This window comes from Ursus arctos, unplaced genomic scaffold (genome assembly GCF_023065955.2).
Source record: "Ursus arctos isolate Adak ecotype North America unplaced genomic scaffold, UrsArc2.0 scaffold_32, whole genome shotgun sequence".
In the NCBI taxonomy this organism is placed as follows: Eukaryota; Metazoa; Chordata; class Mammalia; order Carnivora; family Ursidae; genus Ursus; species Ursus arctos.
In genome coordinates, this window is record NW_026623008.1 from 31,175,465 (window position 1) to 31,196,309 (window position 20,845).

At 41.8% G+C, this 20,845-nt stretch overlaps 1 non-coding gene, 1 pseudogene and 1 gene segment (V, D, J or C); 2 read left to right on the plus strand and 1 right to left on the minus strand.

Moving 5' to 3' along the window:
* Positions 1–1,642: 1,642 nt before the first annotated feature.
* LOC125282192 (U6 spliceosomal RNA) lies at positions 1,643–1,747 on the minus strand. Its single transcript, XR_007189344.1, has one exon. It is a non-coding gene; the product is annotated as a U6 spliceosomal RNA (small nuclear RNA).
* A 393-nt stretch (positions 1,748–2,140) lies between these two features.
* Positions 2,141–9,356, plus strand: LOC130542281 (T cell receptor alpha variable 14/delta variable 4-like; annotated as a pseudogene).
* A 6,929-nt stretch (positions 9,357–16,285) lies between these two features.
* Positions 16,286–16,906, plus strand: LOC130542282 (T cell receptor alpha variable 10-like). The segment is given in 3 exon segments: positions 16,286–16,337; positions 16,383–16,426; positions 16,568–16,906. Coding segments are annotated over 3 exon segments (435 nt in total).
* The last annotated feature ends 3,939 nt before the right edge of the window (positions 16,907–20,845 follow it).

A 20,845-nucleotide genomic window follows, 5' to 3' on the forward strand; every position in this document is an offset into this window, starting at 1 on the left:
GGAAATCCTATAGATTTCTCTACCTCCTGTTTTACAGCCTCTCACAGAGAGCCACAAATCATGGGTTTGGGAGACTGTATGGGAGTCAGTGAAGTTGTATAAAGAATAATAGAAAAGCAATATCTGTGTTGCAGTGCAAGACTTTGTCATTATTGTTCAATCTTCCTTAATTATTATCTCCTTATCTGCAGATTTTATGAATGAGCTATGATCAGAATACTAATATATTCCCTATTATGTTAGTTATATATTCTTGGTTTAAAGTAATTTTTTATTTACTTGGTTTAAAATGTAATTTTTATTTTCCAACCTGTGTAAATATAAATGCATGTGAAAAATATACTTTAAACAATTGGAAGGATATATAATAAGAGTTTTCTCAGACATTTGAATAAACATGGTAGACCTGGGTCCCTGGCTGGCTCTGTGGGTAGACCTGGGACTCTGCATCTCAAGCCTTTGAGTTCGAGCCCATGCTGGGTGTAAAGATTACTTAAAAATAAAATCTTTAAAAAAAACCATGGTAGATTAATAATACACCTTTATCTCTTGATTTCTCTTGTATTGTTTTTTTAAAGGATTCTTTATTTATTTATTTATTTATTTATTTATTTATTTATTTATTTTTGAGAGAGAGTGTATGAACAGAAGCAGGGGGAGGGGCAGAAGGAGAGGGAGAAGCAGAGTCCCCGCTGAGCAGGGAGCAGGAGACAGGGCTCAATCCCAGGACCCTGAGATCCTGACCTGAACTTAACTCAGAAGCTTAACTGACTGAGCCACCCAGGCGCCTCTTTAAAAAATTTAGGAAAGACATTCCAAAGGGCAGAAAACCATAGGCACAAACAGAAACATGAAAGAAGCTATCAGCAGACAGTGATGCCAACCAATTCCAGAAAATGAGCTGTATGTGGAGAGGGGCAAACTTGCATGGAAGACTAGATGAGGGGAAACCCGGGGCTGGTGTGGAAGCCCCTCCATGTGTGCTGTGCCCTCGGGAAAGGGTCAGGGAAAAGAAGCACCACACATTTTTGGAGAATTGAGGGAGATGTCATTGCCCACACTGGTGCACGCCTGTGTGTGCACGGGTGTGCATGTGTGTGCATGTGTTGAGGGTACTGGGGGGGAGAGAAGGTATATAAGAAGACCGGGTGGTCCCCTAGAGGGCTCAGAACTGAGCGTACGAACCATGGAAGCTTACTAGGTTCAACTGATGTAATCGGAAAAATATAAATTCAAAAGATTGATAACCTAATGACCAAACTCTGCTGTCTATTCTGGCCTTTCTGAGCAGAGCTGAGCTGTGGCGACGAAAACAGTGAGGAGAAGGAGACTTCGGTGACAGGATGTATGGTCTGAGGGCTGCAGCCCGAACTCTTCGGCAAAGAGTGATTTGATTTTTCTGTCTTTGGGTCCAACATAGGCATCTGAGCAGACATGGGTCTTGAGGAGGAACGCTGGCGTAACAATATGCTACATTGAAAGAGCGACAGTGATTAGTCTAAACACTTTACCTTCTTATCATAAAGTGATTTATCTCTACCCTGGGTGAAATCACATGGTGTGAACATACATGACGCTTACATCTTTTTTCATAATTCTTAAATCTTATGTGGTTTCCATAATTCATTACATGTAGTATTTAAAAGTTATAGAGTGCTTCGTGACTTTGCATGTCATTCTTGCACCTGGGCCATGTTAATTTTCTCTGGATCATTCTAATTTTAGTATATGTGCTCCCAAAGGGAGCCCCACCTGTCGTATTTTTGGTAAGTGCCACGCACCCACTTTATCACACATGTAATGAATGAACATCACAGTTAAACCATCAATCCTCAAATCCTCATTTCAATATAAATTTTGCTCATGCTTATTTTCAGATGTAAGGTTTTCAATTAAAGTTGCTTAATGGAAAAGAATTTTCGGTAGTGAGACTTTCAGCTGGAACATAATTACGACAGGACCCACACACTTGCTCCACCAGGAAACCCCTGATTCCTGTTCCGGGGCCACAGCAGCACATACCCAGCAATCCTTCCCTCACACTGTCAGGCTCCCCTCACTGTGCCAAGCCCTGAAATTGAAGAAGAAGAAGAAGGAGGAGAAGAAGAAGACATTTTCCATCTAGTGGGAGAACTCAAACATGTTGCTCTCCAGGCTTCTGAGGGTGCTCGTGGCTTCCGTGTGGCTAGGTAAGACGGTCCCTGTGGGAATATGCCTCCTCTATGACCTAAAATCTTGAGAGATAGGATCTTGCGGATACCTTGGGAAGGAGGGATGACAGTGAGTAAAATAGAAAGTTCTTTGTGCACATCACATATTCCTGAAGTCTCTGATTCTGTGCTTTTTCCTTCAGGATCCAGTATTGCCCAGAAGGTAACTCAAGCCCAACCGACAATGTTAGTGCAGGAGAAGGGGGCTGTCGCTCTGGAATGCACACTTAGTACAAGTGACCCAAGTTACAGTCTACTGTGGTACAAGCAGCCCAGCAGTGGGGTGATGATTTTCCTGATTCGTCAGGATTCTTACAGCAGCAAAATGCCACTGATGGTTGCTACTCACTGAATTTCCAGAAGACAAGAAAATCCATCCAACTTGTCATCTCAGCTTCAGAGCTGGAGGATTCCGCAGTGTATCTCTGTGCACTGAGGGAGGCCACAGTGAGTGGCTTGATGGAGGGAGGTGTACCCAAACCCAGGGCTCTTCCTGATGCCCCTCCCTGCTGTTGGGCCCGAGGGGGGGCATTGCCATCCCAGACAGGAAGTGGCTAGGGCTGTGGCAGCACACGTGTAGGCTTGGAGGGAAACCTCACTCTAGGAAAATACCTCTCTGGATAAGAGTTATCATGCATCAAACACTTCCTCATCCCTGAAAATTTATGTTGTAATTGTTTACTGAAGACTAGAATCGTCACAAAAAATAATTTGCCCTTTTGTAATTAGATTCAGCTACAATGATTGGCTAAGGAAATTTAGAAACCCTTGACTCAAAACTCAGTAACAATGTGTGGGAATTGCAGGATTTTTCAGATCAATTTGTTCAGTACATATTTATGTGTATATTATGTTACAGGCATTGTTTGAGTAAGAAAGGCCATGAATGTCTGTGTGATTTTCCTTTTCTTGTTTTATATCATGATGTTTTATACCATTTAATGACTTAGTTTAATTCGGTTTGTTTGCTGTGAGTCATCATATTCACATTCAGTTTCTCACGTGCCTGCTCTGTGACGTAGTTCGTACTGGTGTTCATTCCATCTTACTAACGCCTCCAGTGCAGATGTGCTCAGTCTGCATCCTGGACGTTTTCCTGCTTCTCACCAGTCTTATTTCCAAATGCTCATAACTAGGGGCTCTTAGGGGGACAGTGTGAAGGTGCAGAGGGTGAGTTTTCCTCTTTGTTCCTGCCCTTGACTTCAACACTCCTTCAAAAGCACTTTTGCCTGGTATTTCCCAAAGAGGCAGACGTAGTGAAGAGAAGGGCCGTATGCACCCTAATGTTCATAGCAGCATTGTCCACAATAGCTAAATCGTGGAAGGAGCCGAGGTGCCCTTCAACAGATGACTGGATTAAGAAGATGTGGTCCATATATACAATGGAATATTACTCAGCCATCAGAAAGAACGATTTCTCAACATTTGCTGCAACATGGACGGCACTGGAGGAGATAATGCTAAGTGAAATAAGTCAAGCAGAGAAAGACAATTATCATATTATTTCTCTCATCTATGGAACATAAGAACTAGGGAGATCGGTAGGAGAAGAAAGGGATAAAGAAAGGGGGGTAATCAGAGAGGGAATGAAGCAGGAGAGACTATGGACTCTGAGAAACAAACTGAGGGCTTCAGAGGGGAGGGGGGTGGGTGAATGGGAGAGACCGGTGATGGGTAGTAAGGAGGGCACGTATTGCATGGTGCACTGGGTGTTATACGCAACTAATGAATCATGGAACTTTACAACAAAAACCAAGGATGTACTCTATGGTGAATAACATAATATAATAAAATATTATTATGAAAAGAAAAAAAAGCACTTTTGCCAACATGTGGCTCAGTTTGCCCACTTCTGGGCACTGCCTGTTTGATCAATGCTCCACACTCCAAAATCCTCATTCTCTCCATTTTCCTACTTCCATCTCCAACCCCATTTCTCCAGTGTCTTAAAATTCGATGGTAATGGATGGTTGATAATTGGTCTTGCATTGCAACACTCTCTTATATTTGCTAGAAAGGCAGATGTGTAAAATAGAAATCTTTAGAATCTCTTCAAACATTTTTAATTATAAACTTGTACCATTTTAACATATATTTTTACCATTTAAAAAATTTTTCAGTGTAGAGTTCGGTGGTATTAAATACATTTATATTGTCGTTCAACCAGCAACACCATCCATTTCCAGAATTCTTTTCATCTTGAAAAACTAGGGGTGCCTGGGTGGCTCAGTTGTTAAGCGTCTGCCTTCGGCTCAGGGCGTGATCCCGGCATTCTGAGATTGAGCCCCACATCAGGCTTCTCTGCTGGGAGCCTGCTTCTTCCTCTCCCACTCCCCCTGCTGTATTCCCTCTCTAGCTGGCTGTCTCTCTCTGTCAAATAAATAAATAAAAACCTTTTTTTAAAAAAAAGAAAGAAAAACTAAATACTTGTACTCATTAATCAATCACTCTCCATCGCTCCATCCCTCCAGTCCTTGAGAACTACCGTTCTGTTTTCTCTTTCCATAAGTTTGATGACTTCAGATACCTCATAGAAGTGGAATTCTGCAATATTGGTCATTTTGTGACATTTCATTTGACACAATGTCCTCAGGGTTCATCCATGTTGCAGCATGTGACAGAGTTTATTTCCTTTGTAAGGTTGAGTAATATTACAGTGTATGTACCTACCACATCTTGTTTATCTATATGTATCTGTGGATGGACTTTTGGGTTGCTTCTACCTTTTGGTGGAAAGAAGAATCCATAAATATCTCAATATTGTGGGTATATAGCCAAATTCTTTCCATTTTTTAGTAGAATCCTGAAGTTGAATGTGGTTATTCTTAGAAAACATATTGGAAGCCCTAACGTGTGACTGTGGAAGCAGCTAAAATGTCAGCAGTGTTCCTGTTCTCAGGCTATTAAATGCAATGGCCCAGTAGGAGCAGGATCCCATGATCCCCAGGGGCAGGACATAAGCTAAAAGCTCATGTAATCCTCAGTCCCCCCTTTCTGCACCTGGCTACTGCTTGCCCAGACATCCCGCTCCTCCTTTATCCCATGACTGACTCACTGCGTGCCTACATGTAGGAAACAGTGCAAGCCTGCTTCAAGATACTTGCCATCCCCTTCTTCTCCTTTCCTATGCTTGGAGGCATCTGTCCCTGCTTTTCTGATAAAAAAACAAAATAAGAGCTATCTGCAGGATTCAGCTACTGCAGCTCTCCCTTGCAGAGGCAGCCCTGCACAGCCGCTCAGACGGGTGTCTGAGAACTTTGTTTCAGTGCGCGACAACAGTTGAGTTTCTGGATCATAAGGCCATTCTATTTCCAAATGTTTTGGAAACGTTTATAGTAGTTAATTGGAGCAACTATGCTCTGGACTGCATTATCACAAGCAGGTTTCAAGGAACAGAGAAAGAGAGTGACCACTAGTCATGGATGGGGCTCCAACATATTGGTGCATCAAAAACCCTGGAAGAGTTTGTCACTCTTGCTACCGTGCATTGCTTAAATCAGGTGTCTACTAACGGGTCTAAATGGAATGGTGAAGCCACTATCCAGTGGTCAGCTCCTGAGTATCAGGTTGGGTATCCATTATGCTACGTTTTCTTTCCTCTTTTGGTAAAAGAGACAAACTTGCAATTATTTAATTCTTCTCATCACTTCCATTTGCATAAATAAAGAACCTGCTAAAGGGCGTCTTAAAATATTTCAAGGGCTTGGGAAAAAGTCATTAGCGACCATCTGGTCTCTCTCTCAATCCTTCTCTGACAATAGTCTATATTGATCAAAACAGGGAACAGGCTTTTGCTATCATCCAGTTCTTTTTTCTAAACTATTAGCTCTGCCATGAACTTTCTTGATACTTTTGAGCTTTGTTTCATTATTTTTAAAATGGAGAGTGATATCTTCTTCAGTATTTTTTGTGACAATGTATCAATAATATATCCAAAGAGTTTGACGAGGTTACAACTAATGAGCAATTTAGGTGGGTAATCTTAACAGGTACAGAAAAAGTATTGGACAAATCCAGATTCATTCCTGAGAGGAAGTCCCAACAAATTAGATAGAATTAAAGGGAATCCTCACCTTTAAAAAGGGCTCAACAAAAAGCCTGCATCAAATGTCATACTTGATGGTGAAAGCTTAAATGCTTTCTCCTTAGTTTTGAATGTAAGAGAAGAATTTTCATCCTCACTTGTATATAATATTGAAGCAGAGTTTCCAGCCAATGCAATAAGACACGTGGAAGAGACAAAAGCCATACAGTTTGGAAAGGGTGAAGTGAACTTATATTTATCAATAGCAACATCACTGAGCAGAAAATGCAAGGGATTCTACAGAGCATCTACCAGAACAAATTGGTTTAGCAAAGTCAATTGTACATCTGCCATATGATCCAGCCATTCTCCCAGATATGGACCCAAGAGAAATGAAAGCTTATTTCTAGAGAATATCTTAAACACAACTGTTCACAGCAGTTTTATTTGTAACAGCGCCATGGGACTAATTGATAAGGTCATCAATTGGTGAATAGACAAATTGTTTTATAAGCACGTGACGGGATGCTACACAGCAACAGAAGAACCTGCCTTGATAATTATAACCCGTGAAGAATTTAAAGATAAATATGTTGAGAAGAAGCCAGACAAGAGTGCAATTTGTACAAAATTTATACAAAATGATGAAATATGTAGACTAATTCATGATTGGAGTGTTTCCTGGATATAGGGGCAGGAGAGGGTTGAGAGAGGGATTAAGAGACATGAAGAAACATTTGGGGTGATGCATGTGTTCGTTATCTTGATTGTGGTGATGGTTTTATAAATATATACATGTGTCAAATAATATAGAATTGTTTAATTTTGTGCAGTTTATTGTATGTAAATTATGCATTAAAAAGCCATTAAATATCCAAATTTACTATGCAGCATCTTCCCTCAACATTGTCCAAGGCTTCTTGTGTGACCTAAAAAAGCAAAATATTTCTCCTGTAGGCTTTCATTGGCCGGAAACTATGTTTTTTCTTTAAGGTATGTCTTTTGCATCCATGTGCTATATACTGTTTATTTTCTTTCTTTTTTTTAATGATTATTTATTTATTTGTTTATTTATTTATTTAAGAGAGGGAGCTAGAGGGAGTGCAAGCATGGGTGGGGGAGGGGCAGAGGGAGAGGAAGACAGGGAGGGCGAGAATCTGGAGCAGACTCCTGGTGAGCCTGGAGGCCCATGGGGGCTCCATCCCAACATCCAGATCATGACCCCAGTCAAAACCAAGAGCCTGAAGCCCAACTGACTGCCTGTTTATTTTCAACCAGCATCATCCAACCTCTTTGGGATTCTTCCTTTGTACCTGAATACAGGTTTGTAGGGGCTTGTCCCAAATTCCCTTCTAGCATAGTTTTGTGGCAGGTTCTGACAATGTGATTTGGAAGGCGGAGGGGAAGGGAAGAGATACATGAACTGAAAGTGTTTCCAGGCCTGAGTTTTGTACTTCACTCTGCATCTGGGAAACCGTTCCCATGTTGGCTCTGGACTCATGAAGCCCCTTGACCTGATTCTCTGGAGAGTGGCCTCCAGGAAACAGCCTGAGCTAAGCTTCCATTTATATGTCTGGAGATAACTGTTTACAGGGCTTTACAGAAGATGTGCCCCTCTCCAGAACGTTATCCTCATAATCCTGATTTCTTACCTTGTAGGGAAATCTTTCTTTTTTAAATCTTGGCAACAATGTGACAGAGCCATGGTAATGGAAAGCATCCTTGAGGCTAAAACCTGTTAAGAGTGCAGCATTAGTATTTGCTGCCTGATTCCCATACACTAGTCACCTTATGTTGGAGTCAACAAAACAGTGAGAACATAAGTAAGAATTTCAGATCATTCTATGCAGATCTGACAACTTCATGTATGATGTTTCTTCTGTCTAGAACTCTTATTTTTCACTTTTTAATGATTCTGAAATTTAGGAATAGTTGACTATTAAAAATTTGGTTATAAAATACTGTTGATGTTTCTTCTAAAAAGCTTTTATTAAAAAGATAGTATTCCTTATGATTGGTATTATTTTAGGACCCAGTAAATACTGTATTTCAAGTAAACACCATTTGTTCATTATTTCTGTTAAATAACAAAGATTTAGCGAGTACTTAAAAACTGACAGTCACAGTTTTAAATATTAAGGCACAATGCCAAAAACACAGATTCTCTCAGCAATGACCTGACTTCCTATTACTTTCTCTGTATTCAACCCCATCCCCTTTCCTGGCAGTCGGGATTATACGCTGGCCCACATGACACATGAGAATATTGTGGAATATTGTAGTAAGATGCTTTAGAAGATTGCTACCCTCCAGCTACAGAAACACCCTGGGATGCTGTGTTAATGAACTTCCATATCGGGTAATGTCTTAAGAACAATTAGACCTGAGAGGACAGAACTGCTGTTGTTCAGACTTCCAAGGGCACCCAAAGACTGACATGTGCCTCATGAAGTCAGGGATGAAACACACGGCCATTTCCCAGAGTCCATAGTCTCTCCTGATTCATTTCCTCTTCTGTTTACTACCCCCCCTCATTCTTCCCTTGAGGGGGATGGAGGATTGGGACAGCCCAGTGATGGATATTAAGGAGGGCGCATATTGCGTGGAGCACTGGGTGTTATACGCAAATAATGAATCATGGAACACTACATCAAAAACTAAGGATGTACTGTATGGCGACTAACATAACATAATAAAAAATTATTATTGAAAAAAAAAGAAACACATGGCTGACTTGGGGAGGATTCTGGCCAACACGCACGCACTTCAGTCCCCGTCCACCAGGGGGCGCAGCTTCCCACCACAATCCCATTTCCTGTGTGAAATGTGGGCTTGCACTCATCATTTCTCTGTCCCTCCAACGTTTCTTCATGGTAAGAATGAAGAACATTATTTAGGTGACACTGCAGAGATGAAGTGTTCTCCAGGCTTCGTGACTGTGGTACTCGTAATGCTTGGTAAGTAAAATGCCTCTGAAAAATTGGATTCTTTCTTCCATTGTGTCTGCAAAACTTTTGACTATAATTTTATTCGAGAGTTTTATGCCCAAGGTGACACGGGTCTCTTCTTTTTCCTCAGGACAGACCCATGGAAACTCAGTGACCCAGACGGAAGGCCAGTGACCCTCTCAGAGGAGGCTTCCGTGACTATGAACTGTACTTACTCAACAACTGGGTATCCCACTCTTTTCTGGTATGTCCAGTATCCGGGAGAAGGTCTATAGCTCCTCCTGAAAGCCTCGAGGGACCAGGAGAAGGGAAGAAATAAAGGATTTGAAGCCACGTATGGCAAAGATTCCAAATCCTTCCACCTGGAGAAAGGCTCAGTGCAAGCGTCAGATTCCGCTGTGTACTACTGTGTCCTGGGTGACACAGTGACGGGGACTGCAGGGGGAGCTGAGCGCAAACTCTGAGCAGAACAGGGGCCTGGATGCTGAGCATCTCTGACTGACCCACTCTGGTTCCAGCACAGTCTGTGGTTGTCTGTCCCTCAGTGTCTGCTTGATAACAAAAATCATACAAAGGACTAGAGCACAGAAACCAGAAGTCACATCCCCACCCCAGCTGTTCCTTAGTGACACTGAGGACAGTTTGATGCCAAGAGTCCCTCAGCCAGGGCGTAAGCGATTTCAAGGTAAAACCACTAACAATGAAGGGGTCTCTTGCTCATCCTTGTAGTGAACGTCCAGCCCCACAAGTTGTTCAGGGCACCCTGGTGGGTGTTGCTGTGTCTGTGACACTTTTAGAGACACACGGTGTGTCTGAGAAGGTGGCCTCTGCCCGGTGTCTTCCTGACAGAGTGTGGCAGGAGAGGTGATGGGAGAGCTTCAGCCCCAAACCAGGTTTCAGTAGAGAAAGAGGGGAAGGGAAGAAAGGATGAGGAACACATGTACCCGAGCAAGGAAAAGAGAGTCCGGGAACCTCTTCCCTGCTTTCTTTTCTAGTAAATCACCTGACCAACACAGACTGATATTCAACATGAAGCCTTGGGGGCAGAAACAGAATGGAGGAAGTGGTCATATTTATATCACCCACTGTGCCCCTACTATTATTCTTGGTAAGTACATGGATCATTAACCTTCTAACAAGTAGGTCTTGAATGAGGAGGTTTTTCAGTGCCAAGGAAAGCTGCACCGTACGTGTTCCCCCTACACCCTCTGAAGCCCTATGAAAAAGATGGTAAGAAAATTATAAAGGGCATAAACCCACAAAGAGAACAGACAAAAATGACGGTGGACCGTGATGTTAGAGACATTTTAGAGGGTGAGCTGCATGTATAGGGAGCAATGCAAACTTGCTCAGCGGACCAAATAAAGAAGAAACCGAGGAGCACTTAGGAGAGAAGCGTGTCAGTGTGTGCTGTAGCCTCTGGAAGGGGTTAGGGAACAGAGGCACCAATTCCATTTTAATAATTATGGTAGGTGGTGTGTGTGTGTGTGTGTGTGTGTGTGTGTGTGTGTGTGTGTGTGTGTGTTTGGGGGACATTTAGAAGGTCATAGGAGGACAGAAGAGAGAATATGTAAGTAATGGACACCCCATGTTCTTTACAGAGCCTATATAACTGGCAGGGATCACTTTTCAAATTCTGCAGAAGAATGGAAGGTAGTCATTATGGACTGAGGAACACACATCAAAAAGTCCAAAACCCAAGAGCACCTGGGTGGCTCAGTTGGTTAAGCATCCGCCTTTGGCTCAGGTCTTAGTCTCACCGTCCTGGGATGGAGCCAGGCATGGGGCTCCCTGCTCATGGGGAGCCTGCTTCTCCCTCTCCCTCTGCCCCTCCCCCTGCTTGTGCTTGTGCACTCAGGCGTGCCCTTTTTAAAATGCTTATTATTATCCTTTTGACTTTATGGGGTTTTTTTTGCCATCCAGAATTTTAAAAATAATATATAGTAAATTTAATGAATTTTTTAATGGATTCTGAATCATGTGTCCTGCTTAACAATCCATATTTTCTTTAGCTTCTCCCAAAGTATTTTTATCTTTAAAATTTTAATTTGGATGTGTGTGTGTAAGAAGTGAACTTGAGGTTCAAGGCTTTCTATTTTCTTTGATTTTGTTTCTTTATTTTGAAGCCACTAACCAGGCTCGACATCCATTCTTGAATGACTAATTAATTAATTATTCTTCATTGATATTAAATATTCTCTTTGGGTTTTTTTTCCACTTTTAAAATCTTCCTTATTAAGGTTTTCAACCTAGCCACTGCGTTTTCATCCACAATTTATACTTGAATATTTTGGTGCTTCATGCCAATAGCTTACTGGATATGCAAAGAATATATATGTCCACTCAGCCTGGAGCCCATTCTAGAACTTAATACAGAGAAAACGATGTGAATGGAAGAAATGCCATTAGAGAAGGAGGGAGAGGTAAACCCAGCCCATGACTTGACAAGATGTATAGCGAGAGGTCATTTCAGGCCATGTGCACAATCTGTCTGTTTTTCTGACTCTGTCAGTTGTTTTGGGTTGAGGGGACCCGAAGTAGCTGGTGTCATGCTCGCAAGTGATAAACCCAAGAACGGGAAGGGGCACCAGATTTGGAGAATAAATGCAACTTTGTATCTCGCGTTCTTCTCTAAGAGGAGGAATTAAATAACCGAGACTTGGGGTTGGAGTTGAGAAGAGGCCCAGCTACTTGAAATGCCTTGAAATCTGCTGCCGCCTCAGTGTTTTGGATCCTGGCGTTGTTTTGCAGGGAATTTCCTGACTTTTCCCCCATGACTGCATAAGCTTCTTGATGAAGTTTATGGAAATTCATTGTAGTGACTACCATTGCCTCTCTTGAGGGTGCTGCTTTAGATGGACTCTATTTCAGGCATCGTGCCCTTATTTTAAGCAGAATGGGTATGGACTGTTCTGTTGTTTGAGGTTCTCTCTTTCTCCCTCTCCCCCTATCCTCTCCTCTCTTCCCTCAGCCTTCTCCCTCCTGAGTTTGCTGGAGCGATTCTGTGTTTCAGTTCTTCCCTGAAGTGAGTGTCTCCGAAGGATCAACCATTTCTTGGGGCTGCAATATCTTCACCATCAATACTTTAAAAACCATTTTATTGTGAAATCCAGCAAATGTTTACAAAAGTACACAATGCAAGCAAACCATCTGCATTATTTAAGTGTATACAAATTAAAGACTGATTTTTTGAATATGAAATTTCTTCATTAATTTTTAAAAATACTCTCTGTATTAGTGAACATTCTCCAGAGAGACAGAATCAATAAGATCAACAGGGTGTGTGTGTGTGTGTGTGTGTGTGCATGTGTGTGCATGTGTGTGTAAAGAGAGACAGACACAGAGAGACAGAGATTTTAGGAATTGGCTTATGTGATTGTGGAGACTGGCAAGTCCAAATTCCATAGGGCAGGTGGGCAGGCCGGAGACCCAGGGAAGAGCTGATGTTGCAGCTTGTGTCCAAAGGCAGTCTGGAGGCAGAATTCCTTCTACATCCAGGACCTCCATATTTTTCTCTTAAGATCTTCAACTGATGGCATGAGCCCTACTCACGTTATGGGGAGTAGTCTTCTTTACTCAGTCTATTGACTTAAATGTTAATCTCATCTAAAAAATACCTTCACAGGGGCACCTGGGTGGCTCAGTCGGTTAAGCTCTTGATTTCGGCTGGGGTCATGATCTCTGGGTCGTGGGATGGAGCCCAGGGTGGTGTGGAGCCTGCTTGGAATTCTCTTTCTCCCTCTCCTCTGCCTCTCTCAAAACAAAACAAAGCAAAGATGAAAAAAACTTCACAGTGACTTCTAAACTGATGTTTGACCAAATATCTGGGTACCATGACCTAGTCAAGTAGACACATAAAATTAACCATTGCACCTTCTTTACCTCCAATAATTCTATTCCTAAAGCCTAGTTTGTTTTCTATGCATACAGTATGCCAGGTTTCTTTTGATAAGTGTTTCCACGGTATACCTCTTTCCATCTTTTGTATCCGGCCACTCTGTATACTATACTTCAACCTTGCAATGAGGCCTCATACATCTACATTCTCAACTATTCATTGAGAAAATAGAAGCGATAAGAAGAGAATTTTCACAAGCTTCTAAACTTACCACTTACCGGTATCTATGCTCAAATATTCTGCCTTTCCTCTTACTAGACTGTAATTCCATGAAAGCAGAGACTTTGCTTATTCTCAACACATACAAGCATACCTGACAAACAGCAGGCCTACAAAAAATTTGTTGAATTACAAATGAGTAATAAAAAATACCATCGGTACTGAAGAAAAAATTATTAATTCATTCAATAAAACTTTGTTATGTGCCCATTTCTACAAACTGAGGATATAGGAGCGAACAGAACAGATATCCTAAGGAGTTTATATTTTAGTTGAGCTCCAAATCCAAACTATTCCCTGCTGTAGGCACTTTATATGCATCTTCTCTTTCATTTAAAAATTTTTCCAGTTTTATTGATGTATAATTTGCCAAATAAAAATTGTCTTCATTTAGAGTATACCACATAATGGTTTTTATTTTTTTTAAGATTTTATTTATTTATTTGACAGAGAGAGAGGCAACGAGAGAGGGAACACAAGCAGGGGGAGCGGGAGAGGGAGAAGCAGGCTTCCCGCCAAGCAGGGAGCCCATGCAGGGCTTGATGCAGGGCTGGATGCGGGGCTCGATCCCAGGACTCTGGGATCATGACCTGAGCCGAAGGCAGACGCTTAACGACTGAGCCACCCAGGCGCCCCTCACATAATGTTTCGATATAGTATACGTTATGAAATGATTACAACAAAGCTAATTAATGTACCCACTACCTCACATAGTTACTGGGATGTGTGTGTGTGTGTGTGTGTGTGTGTGTGTGTGTGTGTGTGTGTGTTGAGAACGCTTATGATCTACTCTCTTGGCTAATTTCAAGTATGCAATACTAACAACTTTAGTCGCCATCTTGTATATTAAATCTTCAGAACTTTCTCAGCTGGCATGGCTGAAACTTTACATTCTGTGAATACATCTCCCCATTTTTGCCCACACCCAAGCCACCTTAACACCACCATTCTACTCTCTGCTTCTGTGAGTTTAACTTTTTAAGATTCCTCATACGGTTTGATTATTACAGTATTTGTCTTCCTGTGTTTTGCTTATTTCATTTACTATGTGTCCGTCAGGGACATCCATGTGGTCACAAATGGCAGGACTTCATCTGTTGGTGGACATGTAGGCTGTTCTCCATACCTTGGCTATTGTGAATAAAGCTGCAATGAACATGGGAGCACAGAGACATTTTGAGTTACTGATTTCATTTCTTCTGGATTTATACCCAGAAGTGGGACTGCTGGATTGCATGGTAATTCTATTTTTAATTTTTTGTGGGACTTCTGTACTATTATCCATAGTGACTATACCAATTTACATTCCCACCAACAGTGCCCCAGGGCTCCCTGCTTTCCTCTCTCTCTCTCTTTTTTTTTAAAGATTTTATTTATATATTTGACAGAGAGCACAAGTAAGGGGGAGTGACAGAGGGAGAGGGAGAAGCAGGCTCCCTGCTGAGCAAGGAGCCTGACTTGGGCTCAATCCCAGGACCCCGGGATCACGACCTGAGCTGATGGCAGATGCATAACCGACCGAGCCACCCAGATACCTGGCTCCCTGTTTCCTACATCTCACCAACATTTGTTGTCTCTTGCCTTTTTGACAAGAGCCATTCTAACAGGTGTAATGTGATATCTCATTGTGGGTGTGATTTGCATTTCCCTCATGATCTGTTATTCTGAACACCTTTCTATATACCTGCTGGCCATTTGTATGTCTTCTTTGGAGAAATTTCTATTTCGGTTCTCTGCCCATTTTTGAATTGTGTTATTTGTTTTCTCGCTGTTGAGTTGTTTGAGTTCCTTATATATTTTGGATATTAGTCTCTTATCAGATGCGTGGTTCATGAATATTTTCTACAATCCCATACATTATCTTTTCACTCAGTTGACTGTTCCCTTTGCCATGGAGAAGCTTTTTAGTTGGATGCTCCCACTTGGTTATTTTTGTTTTTTTTTGTCTGCGCCTTTGGGGTCATACCTTAAAAAAATTAGCTAGCTGGAGGATCAAGCTCCGTCCATTGCTCAGTGCTCTCTGTGAGATAGAAACTGGCTTATGGAGCATGGTTTGAATTATTGGGCATAAGGCCTCCTTCCCTTCCTTTTCCTCTTTGTGGGGGTAAAACCTCAGTTCTGCACTTATTCCCAATCTTCCAAGCAGTACCAGTTGTAGGATGATGCCCTTCCTTTACTTTTGTTCCCAGCTGTCCCAAGGGATCAGGCTCTGCCTGTTGTTCAGCATTCGTATGAGGCAAGATAGAACTCAGCCCCATGGAGGGGCCTGAGAGGCTAGGAAGCCAGGTTCATGCTCCATTCTCACTCCCCACCCTCCAAACACCTACCTCTCCGTGGGAGCAGTCACAGGCCCAGGCAATCTTCTTGGTACTGAGCTAACTTGATGCGGTGGAGGGGCAGACCTGGGTGAAGTGGAAGTGTTCTTCTTCCCTGTATCAGTGTAAACACTCTCAGTCTGTGCTCTTCTGGGCTGCTTTTACTTCTTAGCTAGATTCTGAATTTGTCTTCAAGGTACTAGTATCATTGTTCAGTCAGTGTAGTGGTTCTATACAGGAAGAGATGGCCTGCGTCATGTCTTCTAAATCTTTCCGAAATTGTCAGGTATGTGTTACTACACTTATTTTCAGACAAGAGAGCTGACGCTTAACTCTTCTATCCAAAATCACCTTTAGCCTGAACTCAGACTGAAGGGTTCAAACATGTTTTCAGCACTAGTCTACTGTGCTTGTACAGGGCTTATATCCTCTAATATTGCAAATGGCATGGAGAAAACCCAGCAAGAAGGTTCATCAGAGCTTCTGAGCAGCTGTAGCCACAGCCCCAAGATGGCAGTGTTCTCAGTGACCTTGCCTGTGGAAAGATGGTTTTTGGAGGGGCATGTGGTCTCTGATTGGCTGATCACACCCTTGAGAATCCCTTTGTTTAGTGTTAAAAAGACGTTGAATAGACAAGTCAGCCTTTGTGGGCAGCCCAGTGCAGAAGAAGGATGGAGAAGCACCTGAGAACGTCCTTGGTGGTTTTGTGGCTTCGTTTTTGGTGTAAGTGAACACAGAGTTTTAGCCGGGTTGATGTGGGAAGTTCAGGGAGCATGTTCTTAGGATTTTCAGCAAAAATGTATGGCATTGGGGTAAGAGAAGGGAAGAAAATGGGGCCATTTTATAGTTTACCTGGGATTCATTGTGGAGAGAAGGAAGGGCTGTAGATCAGGAAGCATTCAAATGGATGATTTGTTTCTTCAATCTCACTTTGCTTTCTGAATATGTGTGAGTGCAAAAACCAAGTGGAACAGAATCCTCCATACCTGATGGTCCTGGAGGGGGCGAACTGCACAATGCAATGCAACTATACAGTGAGCCCCTTTAGCAACTTAAGGTGGTACAAGCAGAGCACCGGGAGAGGTCCTGCTTCTCTGGCAGTCATGACTTATGGTGACAGCAAAAAGTCAGATGGAAGGTATACAGTGACTCTGGATGCAACCACCAAGCACAGCTCCCTGCACATCACAGCCATGCAGCTCAGTGACTCAGCTGTCTACATCTGTGTGGTGAGTGCACTGTGTTCCCTGGGCACTTGCAGCCCGTACCCAAACCGCACCTGCAGGTTGTGACGGCCGCCTAGGAGGTGAAGCAGAGCCTTGCTTTTTATGTCATATACACTTTCACAAGTGAGCTGGTCCTTCTTGCTGCCATATGACTGAGTTCGAACTTCAGCTGGATGTCTACATAGCATAAGGTTATCTTCACCCAACACATAAGGTTAACTGCCACATCCAGCTATTCCCCAAAGTAAGACTCATGTTGCATTACTGCTATTGAAGTAAATAATAATTTTGCTGTAAATGGAGAGATCAGCTCTGTCTGGGGTCCAGCGACTAGTAGAATGTCAACCAAGTGGAAAAGCAACATGTTGATGGGGCTGAGGACAATATCTGATAAGCTTCCTTCCCCCTGACAGATTTTTATTCCTCACTTAATGGCTGTTCAAGTTCTTAGGAAGCGTTCTGTGGAGAGAGGTCTGCTTTACCAATTTATCCATGCTCCACATCCAGCCACCTTTCTAGATGGGGCACCAACTCATTTATTGTCTTCCACAGCTGCTCCTTTGGAGAACTTCACCGCTCATACTATCATGCCAGCATGATACTGGCAGGCACAGTCGCTCCCAGGCAGCAGGGCAGCTGTCCCAGGCTCTTCAACTAATAGTGTTCTAGAAAAGAAACTTAGGGGACAGAATGTCTTCATGCTATGGGTAGTCTCAGATTGCACAAATTAGCTGTGATGTTCTTTTTTGAGACAGAGAAATTTGAATATGGTTTGAGAGTTAGATGAGACAAATATTTCTTTTATTTGAAAGGTACTGAGAAATAACTGAGAAAAACAAGAAGGATATATAATAAGATATTCAAAAAGGTCATCTCTGAGTGGTAGGAATACTTCATTTTTATTTTTGCATCTTTCCTTGTCTATATTTCTAATTTCCTATAGTTCACAGGTTCTGCTATGTCAAAATAAATGTTATTACAAAACGAAAACCAGGGACTTCCAGTTGGTTGTTCTGCATATAAGGGAGCTTTATTTATTTTTTGTCAAGATTTATTTATTTATTTATTTATTTATTTATTTATTTATTCCTTTATTTAAGAGAGAGAGAGAGAGAGAGCACAAGCAGGAGGGGCAGACGGAGAGGGAGAAAAAATCTTAAGCAGACTCCACGATGAGTGTAGAGCCCGACCTAGGGATCAAACACAAGACCCTGAGATCAGGACCTGAGCCGAAACCGAGAGTCAGATGTTTGACCTGTACCACCCAGACACCCCTTCACGTAAGGAGCTTTAAAGTTACCACTTGTCCTAACAAGTAAAGAGCTGACAAGCCGAAAAATCAACAACTGTTCTTAGATCTGTAGAGGAGGAGAACACAGGACAAACTGCTGCCCCCATGACTGGAGAGACAGACAGTGAAAACAGGGAGTTGCAGCTTATTGGAGCAAAGACTCATGAGCACAAACTGCAGTAGGAACCAGTGCTGGACACGAAACCCCAAACTGTAATTGATGAATTGCTGGAGGCTTAGTGTGGACAAATTAAAAACTTCAGGGCACTCAGTCATAGGGGAACCCCACAATATTGTGATATTATGTCTAGGAGCTCATCAGGTACCTACAGTAAATACTGGAGAAAAATCCCCCAAATGCTAAAAGGGGTGGGGGAAGAACTACTTTGAAATGCACGAGGGAAATCTCTTCTTCCTTAGGGGAATAGTTAACCAGCACTTAACCTGCTGGGATACTATCAGAGCCTAACTAACCTAGGTTAAAGGGAATTCCCAACTCCAGCCAGTTTAGCCATCTTGCCCCTCCTAATGGGGGAGAAACAAATAGAAACAGAAAACTAGAGAAGTTCAAAATCCAGAAGTACAGGCTCACTGGAAGACTGAGCTCCTTTAACAGGACCACGGACACTTCCCTCTTTCCCCATCTCACCACCATATTCCCAACAGCTTACTTCAGCAGCTCCTTTTGCCCAGTACATCCTGTCTGGCTATTAAGGAGAAATGACAGGGCAGACAAAAAAAGAGCATACTTTGGAGAGACATAGCAAGCATCAACCAGACGTTGCAGAGATGCTGGAATTATAAGACCAGGAGTTTAAAACAACTACAATTAATATGCTAAGCCCTCTAATGGATGAAGCAGACAGCATGCAAGAACAAATGACCCATGTCAGCAGAGAGATGGAACCCCAAGAAAGAATCAAAACAAAATGTGGGAGATCAGAAGCACTTAGACCAGAAACAGCTGAAGGAAAAAATCTCTGACTGTGATGGTATCTGAACAGAAACCTCTAAAACTGAAAAGCAAAGAAAACAAAGATTGAAAAGAAAAAAAAAAAACAAAACAACCCCAGAACAGGATATCCTAAAGCTACAAAAGTTGTAACATATGCTTAATGGAAATATCAGAAGGAGAAGAAACAGAGAGAGGAACAGAAGAAATAATTGTAACAATAATGGCTACTTATGTTCCCAGTTTAATGTCAGACACAGATTCGGGGAACTCAGAGAACACCAAGCAGGATAAATGCCAAAAAACAAAAACAAACACATTTTAAAAAACCACACTTAGGCATATCATTGTCATACATAGAAAATCAAAGATAACAACAACAACAAATCCCAAAAGAAGCCAGGCAAAAAAACGCCCTCCCTTAGAGGAACAAAGATAGGAAATACATCCGACTTCTTTCAGAAACCATACAAGCAAGAAGAGAGGGAAGTGAAATATTTAAAGTCTTGAGAGAAAAAAAAAAAACCCACAAACCTAGAATTCTGTACCCTGTGAAATTATCTTTAGAAAGTGAAATAGAAATAGACTTCCTCAGACAAACAAAAATTGAGGGATTCTTTTTTCTGCTAGACGTGCCTTGCAACAGACATTAAAAATTCTTTAGAGAAAAGGAAAAGAATATAGGTCAGAAACTGAAATTGGCGTAAAGCAGGGAAAAGCATCAAAAAAAGAATAAGTGAATGTTAAATAGAAACTTTCATTTTTTTAGTCTTAATCTATCTAACAGACACACATTGAGTTTATTCATTATACAATTATTTATTGAACATAGAATAAGTGACAGATATTTTTGTAGATTTACAATGTAGAGTACCAAACAAAACAGACAAATGCAGACACCAAAAGACCTTCCCTAATGAGGCGTGAATCTAGATTGGTCTATGGTGTTCACTTTCTTTTAAGGAATATACTATTAAGTTAATTTTCCAATGTAGGCATTTTCCTTGCTTGCTTTCAGTGACTGGCACATTTCATGTGGTGATGAAAGGCATAGACATTGAAATCTTGTGCTTACTAAATGATGTGATGACAAAATTACTAAACTTAGAGCACCTATATTTCATCATCTATAATAACATATACCTCATCACATAGTTGTAAGAATTCAATTCAATTCAATTCAATTCAATTCAATTCACTGAATTAAATGAATGGGATTAGCAGAAAATGATTTTTCAACTAATGGTGGCTATTCTTGGACATAGATGGGATGAGGCAGGGAAGATAATTTAAGAAAAAACAACAAGAAAATATCAAATACAGATTAAGGCTTAGGTCTTCATCATTCCACCATTGATTATGTTACTTTACTATGGTGATGGCTGGGAGTCTCCATTTATTTCACATTGGACTTATCCCATCCAATTATCTGAAGCGACTGTAATGGCTTTCTTGTTCTTCTTCTTCTTTTTTAATCTCATAGGTGTAAGGCACAGCACAATCACCATTTCTTGCTTCTAGTGTATTTTTTTTTAAGTAGGCTCCACGTCCAGTGTGGAACCCAAAGTGGGGCTTGAACTCACAACCCTGAGATCAAGACCTGAGCTGAAATCAAGAGTTGGATGCTCAGCTGACTGAGCCACCCAGGTGCCCTACTGCTAGTGTATTTAATGTAACGTGTAGGATGGATCCACACAAGCTTTACGAAGCAGGGCTCGGATAATATGAGGTCATTGCACTGGGCTCCAGTGCCACCAGCTAG